We start from the raw sequence: 19,506 nt of genomic DNA on the forward strand, positions 1-19,506 counted from the left end.
GACATCAACTGCCACAGGTGTTCAGCATTTGAACCAATAGCACTAGTTTGTGCCTCGTATGAATCATCTGCGCTATGTATGCACTTAATAGCCGCAATGATGCATTTTATAGCTGTTGGTGCTACGCATTAAATAAACATATTTCGACATCAAACCGGATTCAAATAAGACATAAAAAGGCATTACATAGACATTAACAGAATTTATATAATTATTTTTTTTGTTAAATTTTTTTGTGACTATACCTTAAGGAATGTGGGTTTGTTGTCGTTGAGATCCACAATGCTTATATTCACAATAGCGGCTATCCGGTCTTTTTGATTGGTGGAGACGGCGGAAATGGGCAGCAAAAAGTTAGACACGTGTTCTTTGTCGATCGACTCTCGTAAATAAATGTCTCCTAAAATAGATGATGAACGTGGTTTATTATTTTTGAAGAAATTATTTCTCAAATTAGTTAATCAGAATTTTTGGTAGGCCTATACTTTTCAGATAGTAAAATCACATAATGGTACATGGGGTTTACGTTAGTAAATGATAAAACACACTGATGGGTGAAGTGTAAGTCATGTAGAATATTTTTAAATAATGAATGGCGTTTTACCGGTAGTAGACATTATCATGAAAAAGCGACTGTAGTCATCAATGTAGTACATGATAACCGAATCCTTGACATTGGTGTCAAGGTCACTAGTGGACACCTTGATCACGTGATGCCCAACCGGCGCATGCTCCTGCAGATCTGAGAGAACCACATCAAAATGTTGACTAAGTTCAATAATTATCGCATTATTGAATATATCTCATGTTACTAGAGATTAGTAACCATGGATAAAAAAATATTGATTCAAATATTTACCAATTATTTCATTCTTGGTTTAAACAGATACTTAAATTCTCTTACATTATATATATGAGGGTATCTCGGTAACAACATGTTAAGATACTAACGCAATCCATATAACAGATTGTTCACGGCGCCACCTTTTATGAAATGTATACTAAACGAACCAATAAAGTTCCGAAGTGTTGCTAAGAACATTACGTTGTGTTTAGTACATTGTGAGATATACAGGGTGGGTACCGTAGGTTTTATAAGATTTTTCAACATATTTCGAATACGTTTAAACATCATTGGCTTGTTTATTAACGCATCTCAAAAAAGTGGTGGCGCCTGTCATACGTGATGTTACAGTCCGACAGGCCGAATATTATAATTGTTCTTGTGGATCATTGTGTACCATCCTCACCTACGGATATTCCCCATTCTCTGGCGGCGCCCACACCGGCGCGTTGTCATCCACGTCCTCCACGAATATGGAGATCGACGATGACGAGGGGAGAGGCGGGGCTCGCCCCTGTCCTGGACAAGGACTGACACGCGCCACGTGGGCGACTCCCTGTCCACGTCAATTGCCTTGTCCAGCACCAGGTTCGAACCTTGCAGGCGGAATTTTGTCAAGTCCCCTGAAGTCGTAGCCAAGCGATGAATGAACAATATATCATTGTATGCGTGTAATGATGTATGTATCCGTTATCGAACTTGGATTAAGAAACAAATAATTGTTCATGGTATGAACGTATGTGTTTGCATTTCATTCTGAACGAATTCGGCAGGTCTCTAGGCCACGCTGTAGACATGCTATGCTTTTGAACTCCAACTAGAAATGGCGCGGCAGAGGCCGACGCGTATCCCCACGCCGCATGTTTCACCCAGGGGCGCCCCAGGGCTGGTAATGGGACCATGTATGGTTGAGATTGACTGTATTGTCATAAGAGATGTTCAGTATCAATTTGAAGTAAATCGGAGTAGAGTAGAAATGAAGGAGTTATAGCAAAAGACAATTTTGGGTGGGCGTGGTCTATGTGGGCGGGGCGCCTCAGGGTTGGTGATGGGGCCATGCATAGTTGAGATTGACCGTATTGCCATAAGAGATGTTCAGTATCAATTTAAGTAAATCGGTGTAGAAATGAAGAAGTTATAGTAAAAGGCAATTTTTAGTGGGCGTGGTCTATGTGGGCGGGGTGCCCCAGGGCTGGTAATGTGGCCATGCATAGTTGAGATTGACCGTATTGTCATAAGAGATGTTCAGTATCAATTTGAAGTAAATCGGTTTAGAAATGAAGAATTATAGAAAATGCAATTTTGTGTGGGCGTGGTCTATATGGACGGGGGCGCCCCATGGTTGGTAATGGGACCATGCATAGTTGAGATTGACCGTATTGTCATAAGAGATTTTCAGGATCTATTGAAAGTAAATAGGTGTAGAAATAAAGAAGTTAATGTAAAATAACATAAAAAAATGAGTGAAAATCTCTGACCCGGCCCCACCCCAACCCCCAATAACTTTGACCCAGGGTCGGATCAAAATTCCAAATAGTGCAGGGTCGCACATATGCTCCATGAGTGTAAGTTTCAAGGTTCTAGAGATTATAGTGTAGGACGGAAGACGGAGATAACCACAATATCCCCACTTTTTCTCCGAAAAGCGTGGGAATAAAAATTGTGATAATCCATTTAGTGACTAGTCTACATGTAAAAATTGGAGACACATATAATCTGTAACCGTTATGTTGTAAGATACCTTGCGTGATTGTGTAAGACAGTCGACCATTATTTCCGGAATCCGCGTCTGAACACTTGATGTTAGCTATCACTGAGCCCGCTGGAGTTCTCTCGTCAAAATGGAGAGCGAGGAACGTGTCCTCGCAGACCTGCACAACAACGGGTCCGTTACCTTCGAATAACACGCACTAACAAGCCCGTATCATATTCACTGGTATTTTAGAAAGCTGAATCGTATCATCGTGGAATAATGATGATTTAAAAATTATAAGAAATTCTGTTTTTACAAAAGAATAGTAGTGTACACAAATGCAACTGTAAATGTCAATTCGTTAAAAAGAAAACGTCAGTAGCGACCGGTAGGTTACGGGTTTGATCCCTAGTGGGGGAGCGTTCTTTAGATCTTCCATAAAATTACCCATTTATGCCTAGCGTCTAGAAAAAAGGCCTTGGCAAACAGCGTAGACCCAGATGAGACGCCGCATGATGCGGCGTCTCATCAGGGTCTGCGCTGTTTGCTTAAAGGAATTTCTGTAAGAAATATTCTAAATATAGAAATACATATAATATACATCCCTAATTTTGGAAATAAATTGATCCAATTTAGAAGAATGGGAGAGTCCTCTAGACATAAATGGGTTAAGGTTCCATCAAATCCATCAAATACAGGTTCTACCCAGGAAACGAAGTTTTTCTATAAGCCTTTGGCTTCGATGCAATCAAACTTGTTAAATAGGTTTATTATAATTATTATCATTGTACACATCCCTTTCACATTAAAGGGGCCTTTTCACTGATTTTGGCATGTATTGAAGTTTGTCATAAAATGCTTTTAGTGATAAATGTAAATATTGGATCTTAAAAGCTCCAGTAGAAAATCAAGAATAAACTACAAAAATAAAAAAGTAACCCTCAACAGAGCTCGTACCACTGGCCCCTGGAGTCCTGGAGTTAAAGTCTTCCACTTAGACCACTCGGTCATCCGTGCTTATACAATAAATTATGTATTTTATTCTTTATATAAGCAATCTTCGAAGTTTCACAAAATTTAACGACAACAACAGAACTTTCCGAATTATTCAATCGTTTTGAGTTGCAACGCTTTATAATTTGCAGGTTTTTAAATCGTATAAAGCTGCATATAATGGCTATTTTACAGCATGGTAAATGTTCAGTTTTACTATTTCCTCACTTATATCATAACTAAAACAATAAGCGAATCTGGAACAACTTTTTTAATTTTGTCAATTTACCAAAACGTGAAAATCATTAACATGTATTTCATAAAAAAATATAAGCATACAAAAATTCTAGTGTAAACGTCGATTTATCAGTAGGATATATATAAGTGTGTAGTGATGTAAAAATTCATTAAAGTGACTACTTGTTAACTTTAAACAATCATGCTTATTCATTTACAAGACATGAATAAAGCGGTACACGTACGGGCGGGTTATCATTGACGTCTTTCACGTGGACGTTGAGTTGCGCCGTCGAGGAACGCCTTTTTGGCATGCCGTCGTCGTTGACCTGTATGGTGATGACGTAATCCGAGTTCCGTTCGTAGTCCAGCCGGTCGCGCAGGTAAACGGCGGCCGTACGGGGATCCATGTAGAACATCGCGTCGTTACCGTCTGGATGTATTATAAGAACACAATTGAGTCGCGTTCGGAGGTGTAATGCATGTGCGTAAAGTGTCATCCCAGATTTGCATGTGCAGTCCGCACAGGCTAATCAGGGACGACACTTTCCGCTTTTATGGTATTTTAGTTTCAAGGAAGTCCCTCCTTACTGAAAATCAAGTTTAGGCGGAAAGTGTTCGTCCCTGATTAGCCTGTGGCGGACTGCACAGGCTAATCTGGGATTACACTTTTCGCACATGCATTAAGCCCAATTTTCTCAGAACAAGGCTCAATTATTTTGGATTCCAGTACTAGTATCACGCGTATGACTACTAATTAGTGGCAATGGTAATCAGCTTCTTTGTTACATGAAATGTTTGATTTCAAATTAAGAGCAACACGATGATTCGCATCTAAAACATTTAAGACTATACACGGGTATAGCGCGTGCATAAGTATAGTGCATAAAGTATTTATGGAAATAACAGAATCACGTTTCACTGTCGCTCTTCTCGAAATAGTGTGCGACTTTTTATATGGGAAAATGTTTCTCATGGTCGCTGCGATATAAAAGTAGCACTTAATTCGCGTCTCGAACATCTCGTTTTTAGAAAAAAAGAATACGATGACGAGTCGCGTGATTTAAATAGTAGTAAAAAATAACAGGGTTATCATATAAGCCTCGTTCTGTGAAACCTGGCTAATTTACGAGCATAAACTGTCGTCCCAGCTCAGCCTGTACAGACGCAGAGGCTTAGCAGGGACGACGATTTCCGCTTTAAGGTATTTTCGTTAAATGAAAATCGTTTCTTAGCGGAAAATCCAGTTCAGGCGGAAGTGGTCGTTCTTTAATAATTCTGGGGACGACACTTTACACATGCATTAAATCTCGTTTTCCATAAAGAGGCGAATATAGTTATGTGCAAGCTCTGTACCTATAATGTAGAGGTGGTCACCCCGTCGGCGCCCTTGTCGAAGTCGTACGGATTGGATTGGCTACGACGGCGCCGGGCCGCCGGTCCTCGTTCACGTAGACGTTGTATGGCGAAAAGAGGAAGAGCGGCGCGTAGTCGTTCACGCCGACCACCTGGATGTCAAGGGTGTAGGACGTGTAGGAACGCTCGTTCTCGCTCTCGTCCGAGATCTCGAAGGTCAACTACAAGTCATAACATGCTGTATTATTAAAGCTCAATTGGTCGTTGTCGGCTCAGGTACTACTTAAAAATACGCAGGGCACGCTTATAAAGTTTACTACCCCAGGTACGGAAAATATACTGAAAGGCATCTGGCCAGTCTCCGCGGTATTTTAGCATATTTCCGAGCCCTGTGGTAATTCGTAGTATACTTAAGAGTACCCTGGGTACTTTTAAGTAGTATCCGAGCCGACAATGACTATATACCAATCGAACCGTACTTTGCTTTATTACTTATACTAAAAAATTTACGATCACGATGGTATTAAAGATGTTCTGGAATTAAGTTGTATTAATTCAAAATGTTGGGTTCTTCTCGGTTGTAGTTTGCAACGAATTTATTTTGGTTTTTAAAACATAGCTTGGTATTGTCTGCAATGAATTCGTGGTGGAACTTACAATGATAAGCGAACTGTATTTATTGTGCATCTAAAGCCTAACTTAAAATTACAGCTTCAAAGTAGATATGCCGATAAAGATTATTTAAATATATAGCTTACTTATATTAGAAAATGGCTATGCAAGAAGAAAACCAAAAAAAAACTACAGTATTCCTACATGAAAGCGGGTCGTTCTGACTCGAAGCTAATTTTCTGGTTGAGGTACACATGTGCCACTCCATCGCTGACGTTTACATGAAACGTGTCCTGCGCGTTGCCATTGACAATGGAGTAGGAGAGCGCGCTCGAGTTGCCGCTCTTACTCGTGCATTCCACGGAGAGCACGGGTGCGCCTACCGGGGCATCCTCGGGCAACTCGGCATACACGTACGTCTGCTTGCATTGTGGGGACGACTCTACATAGTACCGATATATTTAATGTTGAGTTTACCCATTTTTGCCTAGCGTAGCGTCTAGAAAAAAGGCATTGGCAAACAGCGTAGACCCAGATGAGACCCCGCATGATGCGGCGTCTCATCAGGGTCTGCGCTGTTTGCATAAAGGAATTTCGGTAAGAAATATTCTAAATATAGAAATAAATATACTAGACATTTGTAATTTTGAAATAAATTGATCCAATTTAGAAGGATGGGAGAGTCCACTAAGCATAAATGGGTTAATGTTAAGTTTAAACATATTATGTTAGCTCGATTGCATCTAAGCCTAAAGATTATTAAAACGCGGTCGAGTACGTTTCCTTGGTAGATTTGCATCAAGTATGTTCCTAAAGCAGATATTTCGCGGTCAGAGGCCAGGAGTTGATATTAATATACAGGAATGTTAATACAGTTATAATATATTCATGCAAATAGTGTTCATATTAAAAAAATAATGTTTTTTTTTGCAAATGTATCTGTTCATTTGCCATCTAAATTATCACTCATTGCTATGTGTAACATAAAGGATAGAATAAAAAAACTTATAAATCATACTAACACGATAAATAAATTCGCCAAAACTTTTCAGACTTATTTTCAAATTATATAAAACCCATTTATGCCTAGCGTCTAGAAAAAAGGGCATTGGCAAACAGCGTAGACCCAGATGAGACGCCGCATGATGCGGCGTCTCATCAGGGTATGCACTGCTTGCTTAAAGGAATTTCTGTAAGAAATATTCTTAATATAGAAACAAGTATACAAGAATTTTGGAAATAAATTGATCCAATTTAGAAGGATGGGAGAGTCCACTAGGCATAAATGGGTTAAGTTACGACAACTCCTATTCGGTGTTCTCTAAGTTTCACCTATTATGAACTTACATATTGTACGTCATGACTTATTTCACTGCCTTATTAACAAGTCGGTATAATTTAAGGCAAATCGCTGTAAATAAACATGATCCATAATTATTAAACGTATCGTTTGTTCAGTAATCACGAAAGAAGCTAAAAACTTACCAGCGTAACAAAATAATAATAGTAGTATCATCAATTCCTGTATCATCTTGAATGCTACCGTAATAAATATTACAAATCTGTATGCAAACGTGCAACAACTTTGCACAAACAATCAACAATAATTTCACACTAATTCTTCACTTTAACTAAATTATCGTAACGTTTAACTTTATTTTAACGTCTGCGCATGATCATTTTCACAATACATCTTTTTTTATCATTATCGCTTTAAACCTGACACATTCTTATTCCTACAACTGTTCGCGATACCTCGTTTTAAAAAATGTGGCAGACACTTCTTAACACCCAAATCGGCATATCTTAGCCGAAAAACCGTCATTCGTTAATGAAAGGCGAATAATACTTAAGAATTCGATTCAAACAAAAGCAAGCCTATACTTAAATCATGTTTCTATGTTTTAGGAATGTGCGGCCCGGACAAATTACCACCAGCTAAGCCGCTGAAGTTCCGAGTTATTGCAACCGTCGTAGATCATAAAGGTGGTTTAGTCACGGTATACGTGACCTAACGCCTACATAGGACTTCGTTAGAATATATTGTATTTAATAACATGTGCTAGTCTATTTTCGTAGTTTTAAAATACTAAGCGTTAAATTACGGCTAATTTATAAGTTTTGCGACATTAGTTTTGAATGCAGTAAAACGTAAAAACCGGGCTCGCGTTTAAAGTGAGGACGCCGGAATTTCATTAAAGTTTTTTTAATACGGTGTAGCTCAAACTAGTTGAATATAGACAGAAAATATACATCAGAAAGATAGAAACTTTCTTCATCAATCAAATCATCATTATTAAATGCAATTTAACATTTTCCGTACAAGACCGGACAAAACATTCAACACCACAACGCGAAACAATATAATGATTACAACCGCGATCATCGCCATTCTTGTGAATGTTTAGACAGTATACATAATCAATTTTCTTATTTTTCAAACATATTTTCACACGGCGTAACATAATGTCAAACATGATAACGTTTTAAAGGAACCTTTTCACAGATTTGGGCATGTATTGAAGTTTGTCATTAAATGCTTTATATTGATTGACGTTAACATTGGAACTAAAAGCTCCATTAAAAACAAGAATTAAATTAAAGAAAAAAACACTGACTGGTCTCGAACCACTGACCACTGGAGTAAAAGTCTAGCGCTTAGGCCACTCGGCCATCGTGCTCATACAATGACGATTGTATTTTATACTTTATATAAGCAATCCTCATAGCATCACAAAATATAACGACAACACCAGAACTCTCCAAATAATTAAATTGTTTTCCATTGCAAACGCTTTATAATTTTCAGGTTTTTAAATTGTCAAAAGATGCATATAATTGATATTTTAAAGCATGGTAAATGTTCAGTATGACTGTTTCTCCTCACAAATATTATGACTACAACGAAAATTTGCGAATCTGTATATGTTTTTTATTTGGCCATTTACCTAACGTGAAAAGGTCCCTTTAAGGTCCAGTAATGAGCCATTCAATAAGTCTAAATATGTGCCAGTAAGCGGCGTTATTCTGCGGTTGAACACCTAATGATAACTTATAGCATTGCCAAGCTCGGGACAACTCGCCTTCCAGCTCACAACAATGTCCGAGCAGATGAAGTGAGGTTTCGATGTGAACAAACGTTGTGGGGAAAACCATTTCTATATCTGAAACCACGTGATCTTGGAGATTCTTAAACGCACTGTGTTTGCCGGTGAATGTTCCAGTGAGTTGAAATGACACATACTGTATGTAGTACATGTACGTCCTGGAATCAACCACTGCAAGCTCCATACAGACACTTCCGTCCGATGCATGACGGCAATTTGCATCCTCCACCGTTACCGTTCTGTAGAACTCAGTGACATGCTGCCCAGGGACAAAATTAATTTCGTGCCTGTTAAAAAATCGTACACAGAGCAATCACGTTTGCAAAAAGGCTGGGAGTTCTTTTCGCCGGTCCAGCAGCTTTGACTAATCTTAGATTTCTTGAAAGGGCTGTTAGGCATAACTTTGTTTGAAATGAGACCGTCTACTTGCTCAAGTATCGCCTCTGCCTCTTTAAAACGCCCGTAACGGGATATAAGGCGACTCGAGGTCACGTTGGACGTCAGTGACTTATCACACATGGTGAAAATCTCCTGCGATATGCTTTGATTCTGACCAATACACAGAGATGCCTTCATTGCAGCCTGAATGGAATAGTGGAATGGTAATACAATAGAAACTGCTGAACGAATTTTCCCCGTGCTATTGTTATTTATTCTTTTGAGGTTTCGAACGTAACAGGAATGTTCGTTTATTACTTTTGATGCTTCTACTGCTCCAAACATTTCCATTAAGTAAACATAGACGCATACGTGTAGATCAAGTGTTTAAACGTCTTTTCGGCAACAACGGTATCAAGTTCTGCGCAATGAAGTTCACGAGTATAGTCTTTGAAATTCGACGATATACGGTTACCAAGATCGTCCATTTGTGAGCTATTCAAACAAGAGTCATCGTTACGGATCATATCCGTGAATAAATCTGTCAATACCGGAAAACTCGTTCCTTCGAAGTTTACCGGCGAACAAATTCACATTTGCCGTTAAGTACTGTGGGCAATGTCGCACCTTAAACCATCGCTTTAATGTTGTAAAACAAAGGTTCAAACATTTGATAAGATTTTCCTCTTCCCAGATGCATGCTGGAGACCTTTTCATGCTACACAGCAACGCAGTTTCAAGTGAAACGTGCCGAAGCGGTCGCCAACGAGCAGCTTGCAAAACTCTTTTCTGATCATTTTCATGACTATGTACACTTTTATTTGCGGTAAGGTAAGGTCAGACACCAAAAGCCGCTCCATTAAATTGGTAGATAACCTCCAATTTGTCAACGGTTTGTACTGCTATTGTTCGAGGTGTTTGCGCGGATCCCAGTGTGTTGTGCTCTCAATATGCGCAGACGGAACAAGAAATACCCCGCTATCTTTAAGCTGTGTCAACAATTCTGGCCCAGGCCAAGGCTTTGGCCTTCGGAAAATGTATATGCAATCTTCAGGCAGTTTTGAATAGTAAAATGCGCGGACCATATCTACCTCTTCGTGAATGGTTCGCGAAGGACCGTGTTGGACAAAGTCAATAACCTCTCATCGCAGGTCCTTTGATATGTATTTCGTTGCAGATTGTTTTTCAGGAACACCCGCCCTTGATCTTCCATATGATTGCCTGGAAGCGTACTCTCTGTCAATGAATCCGGATAATTAGGCAAGACGCATTGCAGACAGCAACATTGGGGTGGGGCCGACATGTCTGTTACCATTAATTACTGCAGTTTCCCAAACTGCCAGTCCGCGAAATCATGCATCACCAGCCATGCTGTGTCTCACGTTATAATATAATAATAATAATAATCTCTTTATTTTCTGAAGGTAACTCATTAAGACAACACATTGATACAAAGTCATGCAAACAGTTTAAACAATGGCAATCTTATTTACATGGAACGTGTCCTCTCATCTCACTAACTCGCATCGTGGCATTCGTCTCATGGTATCGGATTCACTCGTCCAATGAATTTCACTGAGTTTTTAAACGCACATCTACCAGATTCAAACTCGACCTTTACTTCTTTATATTGATATTGTAAAGATAAACATACTAATCACAATTCTAAGTAAATATTGCTTCTAGAGTGGGCTCAACGTTTCTTTAAGAAAAAACATAGCGCTATAATTTTTGGACACCAAATCCATGATTCAAACTTGGACTAAATGTTGTAAAGATACACTTTCTGACCAAGTTTCATGAAGATTATGTCGTATTTGTGGCTTCTAAATGGTAACAAGCATGTATTTATATTAGAATTGACTCTCCTAGTTCTTCGACATATATGATTATGATTAGAACATTGACTTTAAATTATCAATATAAACATTCTGAAAAGTTGTATCCAGCTTGAGTCTCTAATGTGGCGTCTAGAGTGGTAACGTTTGTTTTAAAATTAAAATATGTTGATCTAGTGTTTAGACGCTCCTGAATCAGATTTTATTTTGGTCTAAATATTTTTTAAATAAACATTTTGACACACGACGCACGACACCTGGGTATAGCTTGACCAAAATATCTTACCAATATAAATAAGTTGCTCCAGCAGTATTGAATTTCTATTATACACACGTTCGTGGTTCTTTATTTATGGCGAGTGACCAATTGCCAAAACAGTACGGCACAATACGAAGCAACATACATGGACACACACAGTAGAATAAAGCTGGGGTCACCGCCTCGGAACGGTCAATGCTAAGCATTGGGGGTTTAAACCGGTTTTAGAGGGCTCAACCGCACACTTGGCCCAACAATATTATTGATACATATAAGTGTAAATAAAATTTAACCTCATAGCATTGCGACTCAAATTAAACAGTAATAAAAGTGAATTAAAACGCATTCAGTTTAATTACCATTGAATAACTTTATAGTAGGAAGGAGACCAGAGCAACACAGTTACAACTTTATGAGGCACGATAAAATGATATTAAAACAAGTATCAACTATGTATCCTTTCTTTTTACAAAAAGATTTAAGAATATAGCATCTCATAGTAATATTTCAGATCACCATCGTGCAAATACAGGAAGTAGCAGAAATATTTGGTGTAAAAGATCAATATTACATAGCTTGGTTGTTAATGTGACTGCAATATACTATGAAAATAAATGTTAATTAAAATGAATGTACTACCTATAAAGAATAACCGCGCCACTCGTGAAAATCTTATTTTCTATGATCATCTAATGTTTCAAAACGAAATTATTCTAACAATAATAAAAAGCTGCTTGATATATATACGCGTAAATTATTCAAAAATAAAATAAAACGAAACTTAAAAATAAATCGATCGAGAAACGCCCATCAGAGAAAACATTTTACTAAAGTTGTTCTATATAAGCTCGATGACCTATGCATGTAGCTGAAACAGTAAAAGTAAATCGGATGACGTAATTCAGAAGCGATGACACGATGACTTCACAAGTAACGATATCAAATAATACTTTATCACATGCCATACCCTGTTTCACATTACAAATATTTCATCTTGCACATGTGTAATATACTTTTTAAGCGTTTTCATTGGTTTATGTTCGTTCGATTAAACAATCGCATTTTGCTAAAATGGCGTTAAAACGTCAAATGACGCCACGAAATGTAAACAACATTCGGGATTTATCATTATGGTTTCGTAAATATTTATTTAATTTGCTCATTTAAAAGCATATGTTAAAAAATATCTCGTTGTCATTTCATACCATATTGTATTAAACTCGTCCGGGAAATTCGTTAGTAAGCTCGCCAAAGGCTCGCTTACTAACAAAATTCCTGAACTCGTTTAATAAAATATGGTATGAGATGACAACTCGTGCAAGTTTAGCAAGTGTGTATTCAAGGTTTATTTACAAGTCGCATCCGCGTCTTCACGACAACATATAGGTACGAACCTGCCCCTGTGACCTTTCAAGAGAGAATATTGAATTGTGAGCCAAATTAGGTCAGATTTACCCCGGCTTTCCGGGTAGCAGGTAAATTTTTTGAATGGAATGTATCAGTGCACGATGGCCAATGAGACCTTAATGTGCCATTTTTTTTCTTTTTTTGTGTGTGCGTGTGTGCGCGCATGTGTGTGTGTGCGTGTGTGTGGGTTATGTTGATGTTGTTGTGTGTGGTGGTTTTGTATTTGCCTGGCGCGGAAAAGGAGGGGTTTAGTCAAGTTTAACAACGCATAGAATTTTGCTTTATATACTTAGGGTAAACGCACGATTCGTTTGGCAGGTCACAAGTGTGTGTTTTTAATATTAATCACATCTTAACAAATACAAAATTAAATGCTATTTCATGATCAATGTTTTGAAACATTATGTCTGTAATAAAAGCAAATATTATATAATGTATCTCAAAATGTGAAATTCTTAAAAATGAATTTTGTATAAAGAAGCCAATATGTCCGTGTCCAACTTTCGCAGTGAGACAACTCGCGCACAACAACAATACCGTAAATATTATTAATGGTAACGATTCGTTTGGCAGGTCACGAGTGTGTGTTTTTTTTCGGCATAGCTGTCTAAGCCAGCTTTCACATTACATGAACTTTGTAGATGTCCAATACAATTCAAATAAAATTTCCCGCGGCTAGATGCGAATGAATACACTTCATTTATTCCATTGGCTGATTTGAGCATAATTCCCCAGAACATCGGCAATACGACCGCGTCTTTGTAACGATGTTGAATGCGTGTTCAGCAAAAATCTACTTTATCTCTTATAAAAAGGCTTGAGGGATAGAACAGTTTAACACTCAACTCACGACATCAATACAGTTTGTGTGTGCCCCTTTACATTTAGAAAATTGTCAGCGCCATAGCGTTTGTACTTAAAGGCTGTGTTCTCATATTTAGTTATTACAATGTACTACCGTATTGCATTCTGTGATCACGTATATTTAAGATCATATAAATATTGTTGTTTCTTATATTCGTTTTGACAAAATATGTTAAATTGTTTTCGAAACACCGAAAACAAACATGTAAAAGTATAAAGCTTCAACAAACCGTCGTTAAAGCAGTGGAATCGTGACCCCACTTTAATGAATTGCATTCAATCTCACAAGGTATAAATTTCAGTTCGCGGTCAGTACAAGACTCATTATATAAACTTTATCGCGTTAAACCGGTAAACATGACCAGAAATATCTTTATTGCAGATAATCGGCGATATAATTATGGTATGTCGATAAAAGAATTTTTTTCAAATAATTCCAAGTTATGATTAATTTAATAAGAATTATTCCACCATAGCGACAAATTTATTCAGCATGAGCGCGATGATTAACACTCGAATCAAATAACTAGAGCTCTATGTCCGAAAAACCACTACAACATGTCTGTTCGAAGAACGCGCGTATTAATATTTCAAATATGTACGGTTAATTCGTGTGTGGCCATCGACTCGTATATTTCATTTAATTGCCATTCTTCTTGTGTATTTCTGTTCTATATCTATATATAGATATGGTCAATAATATATAACAATGCGAAATAAGTCACGAAATCTGGTGCAACGTAATTGATTTGCATGTGATGCTGCTAAGAAATGCGCAGAAAAATGCATTTGCCGTCTCATTGATATAATTCTTTATCTTTCATCAACCACAACCACAATGAACGCCGTATATCTTTTTTAAAGATACTTCTTTTTTATTATTAATTTTATCTTAAAAATACAAAAATTAAATGCTAAATTTTGCAACATGTTTTCTGTTATATAAGCATTTATCTGTTTATAAAATGTATCTCAATATGTGAAATATTTACATTTGCGAACACGCTTCAAAACATCTCCATAAAATGATGAATGGGAAATTCCATTAGTTAAATGCCATTTTAAAGAAACATTCTAATTTGAAATTAAATCACTTTATTTTGAGTAAAATTTAGCGAATTTACGTCGTAGGTTATGATACAAAAACATTGTTGTAGCAATTTGTTAATTACTAACTAAAAAAGTTAATTACTAACAATTGCTTGAAGATATTTACATTTGCGAACACGCTTCAAAACGTCTCCATAAAATGATGAATGGGAAATTCCATTACACTATAGCTAGAGTACCTGGTCAGCATTTCCATCGTTGTTGCCAAAGCGTTGACGTAAAAATGAAATGGCGGATCCCTCCTTGTCTGCCGGAACGCTAATCTTATTACCCATTCAATTTCATGGCTACATCTTGGAAAGTATTTTTAGCTTAATTTCGCGTGCTTCGATTTTGTCGTCGCTAATAATAATGACGACGTTGCTATGACGTTACGCGACGTTACTGACGTTTGAACGTCACATGACTCGCTATAACTTTTCTTATTGGACGCTGGTCTGACACCAAAGTCTGGTGACTCTTGCCTTACTAAGATATGCTATCTCCCCTGCATCATTATAGGAACAACATTGTCAATGTTTTGATAGAAAGTTAATCGATTTCCTGCTTGGAGTAGAATCCTCCACTGTATAGACGTATAAAAAAAATTGTTTTTCTACCAATTAATTAGATATTCAAATATCGACTCAATATGACATAGAAAAGTCATGATGTGCTAGTCCGCGTTTAAAAAGCACTCCAAAAGTGCGCATATGAAATATTCGCCTAAATTGGAATCCATATGTATCGTCCCAATGGATTTTCTACAATCAATCATTCAGCAAAATAAAATGCAATTATTAATTGATTACAGTCAACTACATAGTTATGAAATAATGTAAGAGTCTTTGTGAAATATCCATCGCATTTATTATTCTAAGTAATAAGAAGAATTTTCGCTCTCTGAGTAATTTTACTTCGGGCCAAATTATGCCTTACCCTGATGCAATATACGTTATGTTCAAACATTACGTGTAATGATTTGATTAACATATCTTACAATATAAACAAACAGTTTTCAACGTTTATTTAAGAAACGTGATCATAACAGTAAACTGAAAAACTAACGTTATGATAACGTTATATCCATCATCCTATTCCTCAAATGACACCTATTTATGCAAAGAAAATAACACATGTAAGTGTGAAATTACGGTTAATGCTAACAATCGTATTTCCCAGTTAGGCAATCAAATATATAATCCACCATTCAAACATTTTATTGTTATTGTTAAGAAAAAAGAGCACTACTGACGAGTGTGCAGCTATATATCAAGTGTTTCACTTATATATCAAGTGTGTAGTTATATATCAAGTGTGACACTTATATATCAAGTGTGCGGTTGCTTAGAACAATTTAAATATAGTTTATATAGGTATGCACGTTTGCAAAAGCATGCACAAGAGATGGGAATGTCGAAGACTCTATCGCGTCGACAGTGTCTACGACAGAAGAACTTAAACACAGAATACGTTAGTACAGATAACGCTGGATATTATTATTTGATTAAGCGCCCCTAAGTAACTCTAGTTGGCCGGACGTCCCCACGTCGTCTACGCAGCGATGGCCGCGGCGAACCGTTTGTCGTTGGTGACCTCGTTCACGCACGAGATGGGGACCAGGGGGTGGTCGGTCTTCATCAGGTAGTTCTAGACATAAATATACCCACGTATACATTCAAGATGAAAATCCATTCATATGGCGGTGCTATTAAAATTACACAACATAACCCCACGTGGATATTACAAACTTTGGAAAAACATCCCAAAACATGCATACAATGATCCATGTGATTAGATACATGTTGAAAGCTACTTTATTTTCTATATAACATAAACACACTAAAGAAAACGTATAATTTTCACAATGTTTCTAAAATCAAGAAAGTCTCCTTGACACAAAACTGATCGACATTTAGCAGTTGTGACGCTATTTCGAGCAACTCACGTGTGCGTAGGTCATGGCGTTACGTCTCTCGTTGATGGACGTCTTTTTACCGATCCAGACAAACAGCTCGGTCTTCGTATCCAAAATGAACACATCCTGTAAACACCCATTACATAACAAGTAACACTTGTAACTTGTCGGTATCAAGGTGCAACGATTGAACCACTCTGGATCAGCAGACGATTTATTCCATAAATCTTACGGAGGAGTCCGGCGATAGCCGATGTATCACGATTGCGATTGAACAACAATTTCACCGAGGTCATCCAAATATGATATAGCCTCTACTGTCATGCATGGAAATATATTGAGCAATCATTATTTTTCGTGGGGCATTAATTTTCGTAAATTGAATGTTTTGACCGATCATCTAACTTAACAAAAAAACAAAGAAAAATGACCGTAGAAAATTCCTCATTTTTTCTAAGACCAGGAATTCACGAATTTTCGTGTCCACCAAAAAGTCATTAAAACACGAAATATGTCGACAGATATAAAAACGAATGTACAGTTATTAAGAAATATTGATATCAGCATTTGGAATGTAAGCAAGATCTTGTGGGTACACATCACATCTACGTGGTGCTTTTTTTTAATTTAGTGAAGTAAGAAAAAAAATCCAGTAAAACAAATTCTTTGATCTCTCATGTTGCTTGCCCTTTTGGATAATAACTGTCTACCTTTATACCCTAGCCGCGCTCTGGGAAAACGGGGCTTAATGCATTTGCGTAGAGTGTCGTCTTAGATCAGCCTGTGCACTCCGCACAATTTAATCGACGACGAAACTTTCCGCCTCATCTGGATAATCGCCAGGAAGAGACTTTTTTTAAACGTAAAATACCATAAAAGCGGACAATGTCGCCCCTTATTAGCCTGTGCGGCTTTACAGACGAATGTGGGAGCAGACGTTACGCATGCGCATTAAACCCTGTTTCCAAGAGCGCGGATCATATAATGTCTAAGTTAATACTAGTTTATTCAACCGACTATCGCGTTTCCTTGGTTACGTACGTTGCTATCAAGTGCAGAGCGGCTGATCTCCGAACCTCTCTTTTCCGGTTTCATAGACAGCTTACCCGAGACGTCCGACAATCTGCAATCAAAGACGAGAATGCTCGTTTAACGTATTATATCAATTCTTCAGATATAAATTGTTCATAGGAAACGCCTGTGTTTTAGAACAATTTTTATTTAAAGTTTATTGGCACAACGACTTGGCAGAGGCTTCGGACAATCTGCAAGCATATACGAGAATGCTTGTTGACACATAATGGTAATTAGTTCGAGATAAATTTATCACAAGAAACGCCTGTGTTTTAAAACTCGTATTATTTAAAGTTTATTGTCAAATTGACTTTGCAGTCCATTTACAGTATTAAGTCAGTTTGCCGTTATACTATCAACTAGCCAACATACAGTTATGTCAGCCCGTTTTTACAAGTAGTAACACATGTTTAAAAAGGTTCTTTAATAGGCGTCCGCGAATTATCACAAGTATAGAAGCCATTCATTGTGAATAAATAATATTCTCACAGTTTCCCTTATCGCGTGTTTCTTATTGATCCGGTTATTTTTTATATTGTAGTTGATGTTGAACCAGTTTGAACCATTATTGTAGGAATCAAGGTGCATGTGTTTGCATAGCAACAGCTCCTACCTCCACAGCTCCTTGACCTTGTCTTTAACTTCCGGTTGGGCGTCATCAGCGTCCGGCTGTTCGTCGAGGAACTTGTAAAACTCGTCCTTTAAATACACGCGTGTAGCAAGGTTACCTAGCAACGACCACGCATACGCGCCGCATAAAAACAGCATATCGTGCGTTTTAAACAACAACAACAACAACAACATTTATTTCTGCAATTAAGCTACAAATAAGCTTCTAGCCTACAATTTGATAAAGCAAATGGTAATTCTTCAGGTAAAGATTGCTGTGATTGTTAGTTGAATACAGAGAAAGAAAGATATTAGTATTACAGGTCAAACATCGTGAATGTAATGTTAGTGCTTGATGGTCATTAAATATTTATTTGTTTACATCAACATAATATACCGAAATCGCTTTTTGGTATTATGAAAAAACTATTTAGAATATATAAGTATTACAATATTACAAAAGTGCATGCTTTTGGCATAATGAGAAAACTTTTTTTACTATCAACATAGTAAAAATAATATTTCACATATACAACATAGTATGAAATAGAACATGTTATCGATGAAAGAGGTTGAATACTGTTCATATATATATATATATATATATATATATATATATATATATATATATATATATATATATATATATATATATATATATATATATTTACATAGTTAAACTAGTATATTGTGCGTTTTTAAAAGCTAGTTCGATAAAAATACATCGAAATTAGTAAAAACAAAACAGCGAAAATATTCTCTAAGCTGTAGGCATATGTCTTTCACTGAAAAGTTCCTTTTTGAACAAAAACATTAATGAACAATTTCAAATTTGATGGAAGTAGATGGGGCAGACGTACGTCAGGATGAACTCCAAGTACGCCGCGCTTTCTGTTGTTGTGGGCTACGCACCAATAGACAACGCGGAAGAAGAAGACAAGGGCCCTTCTACGACGCCCTTCAAAGTGTTTTGGAGGACATCCCCCAACACGACGTGCTGATGTTGCTCGGCGACTAAGGTTGGCTGCGACAACAAAGACAGAGAGAGGACCATGGGACGATATGGAGTGGGTGTGATCACCGACAACGGGAAGAGACTAGTCAACTTCTGCCAACAGAATGACTTGGTCATAGGAGGGACCCTGTTTGCGCACAAGGAGATCCACAAACTAACATGGACATCATCAGACGGCAGGACCCAGAACCAGATCGACCACATCATCATCAA

At 37.4% G+C, this 19,506-nt stretch overlaps 2 protein-coding genes across 3 annotated transcripts in view; both read right to left on the bottom strand.

Moving 5' to 3' along the window:
- Nucleotides 1–1,246: 1,246 nt before the first annotated feature.
- On the bottom strand, nt 1,247–15,556 carry LOC127831205 (cadherin EGF LAG seven-pass G-type receptor 1-like). Its single transcript, XM_052356196.1, has 5 exons — nt 14,878–15,556; nt 5,173–5,344; nt 4,013–4,200; nt 2,586–2,715; nt 1,247–1,467 (listed from the first exon to the last, which is right to left on the bottom strand). The coding sequence occupies exons 1-5, from the start codon at nt 14,971–14,973 to the stop codon at nt 1,247–1,249; spliced, it is 807 nt and encodes a 268-aa protein (XP_052212156.1). The 5' UTR covers nt 14,974–15,556.
- Nucleotides 15,557–15,689: 133 nt separating this feature from the next.
- The window catches only part of LOC127831697 (gelsolin-like protein 1), a 38,634-nt gene continuing 34,817 nt past the window's right edge, over nt 15,690–19,506 (bottom strand). For both annotated transcript variants that reach the window (XM_052356722.1, XM_052356721.1), the window contains exons 10-13: nt 18,283–18,368; nt 17,637–17,718; nt 16,626–16,721; nt 15,690–16,327 (exon numbers count right to left, since the gene is read on the bottom strand). In XM_052356722.1, coding sequence (XP_052212682.1) covers nt 16,232–16,327; nt 16,626–16,721; nt 17,637–17,718; nt 18,283–18,368 — 360 coding nt within the window. In that variant the 3' untranslated portion in view covers nt 15,690–16,231. The remainder of the gene's footprint in view (nt 16,328–16,625; nt 16,722–17,636; nt 17,719–18,282; nt 18,369–19,506) is intronic.

This window comes from Dreissena polymorpha, chromosome 5 (genome assembly GCF_020536995.1).
Source record: "Dreissena polymorpha isolate Duluth1 chromosome 5, UMN_Dpol_1.0, whole genome shotgun sequence".
Taxonomy (NCBI): Eukaryota; Metazoa; Mollusca; class Bivalvia; order Myida; family Dreissenidae; genus Dreissena; species Dreissena polymorpha.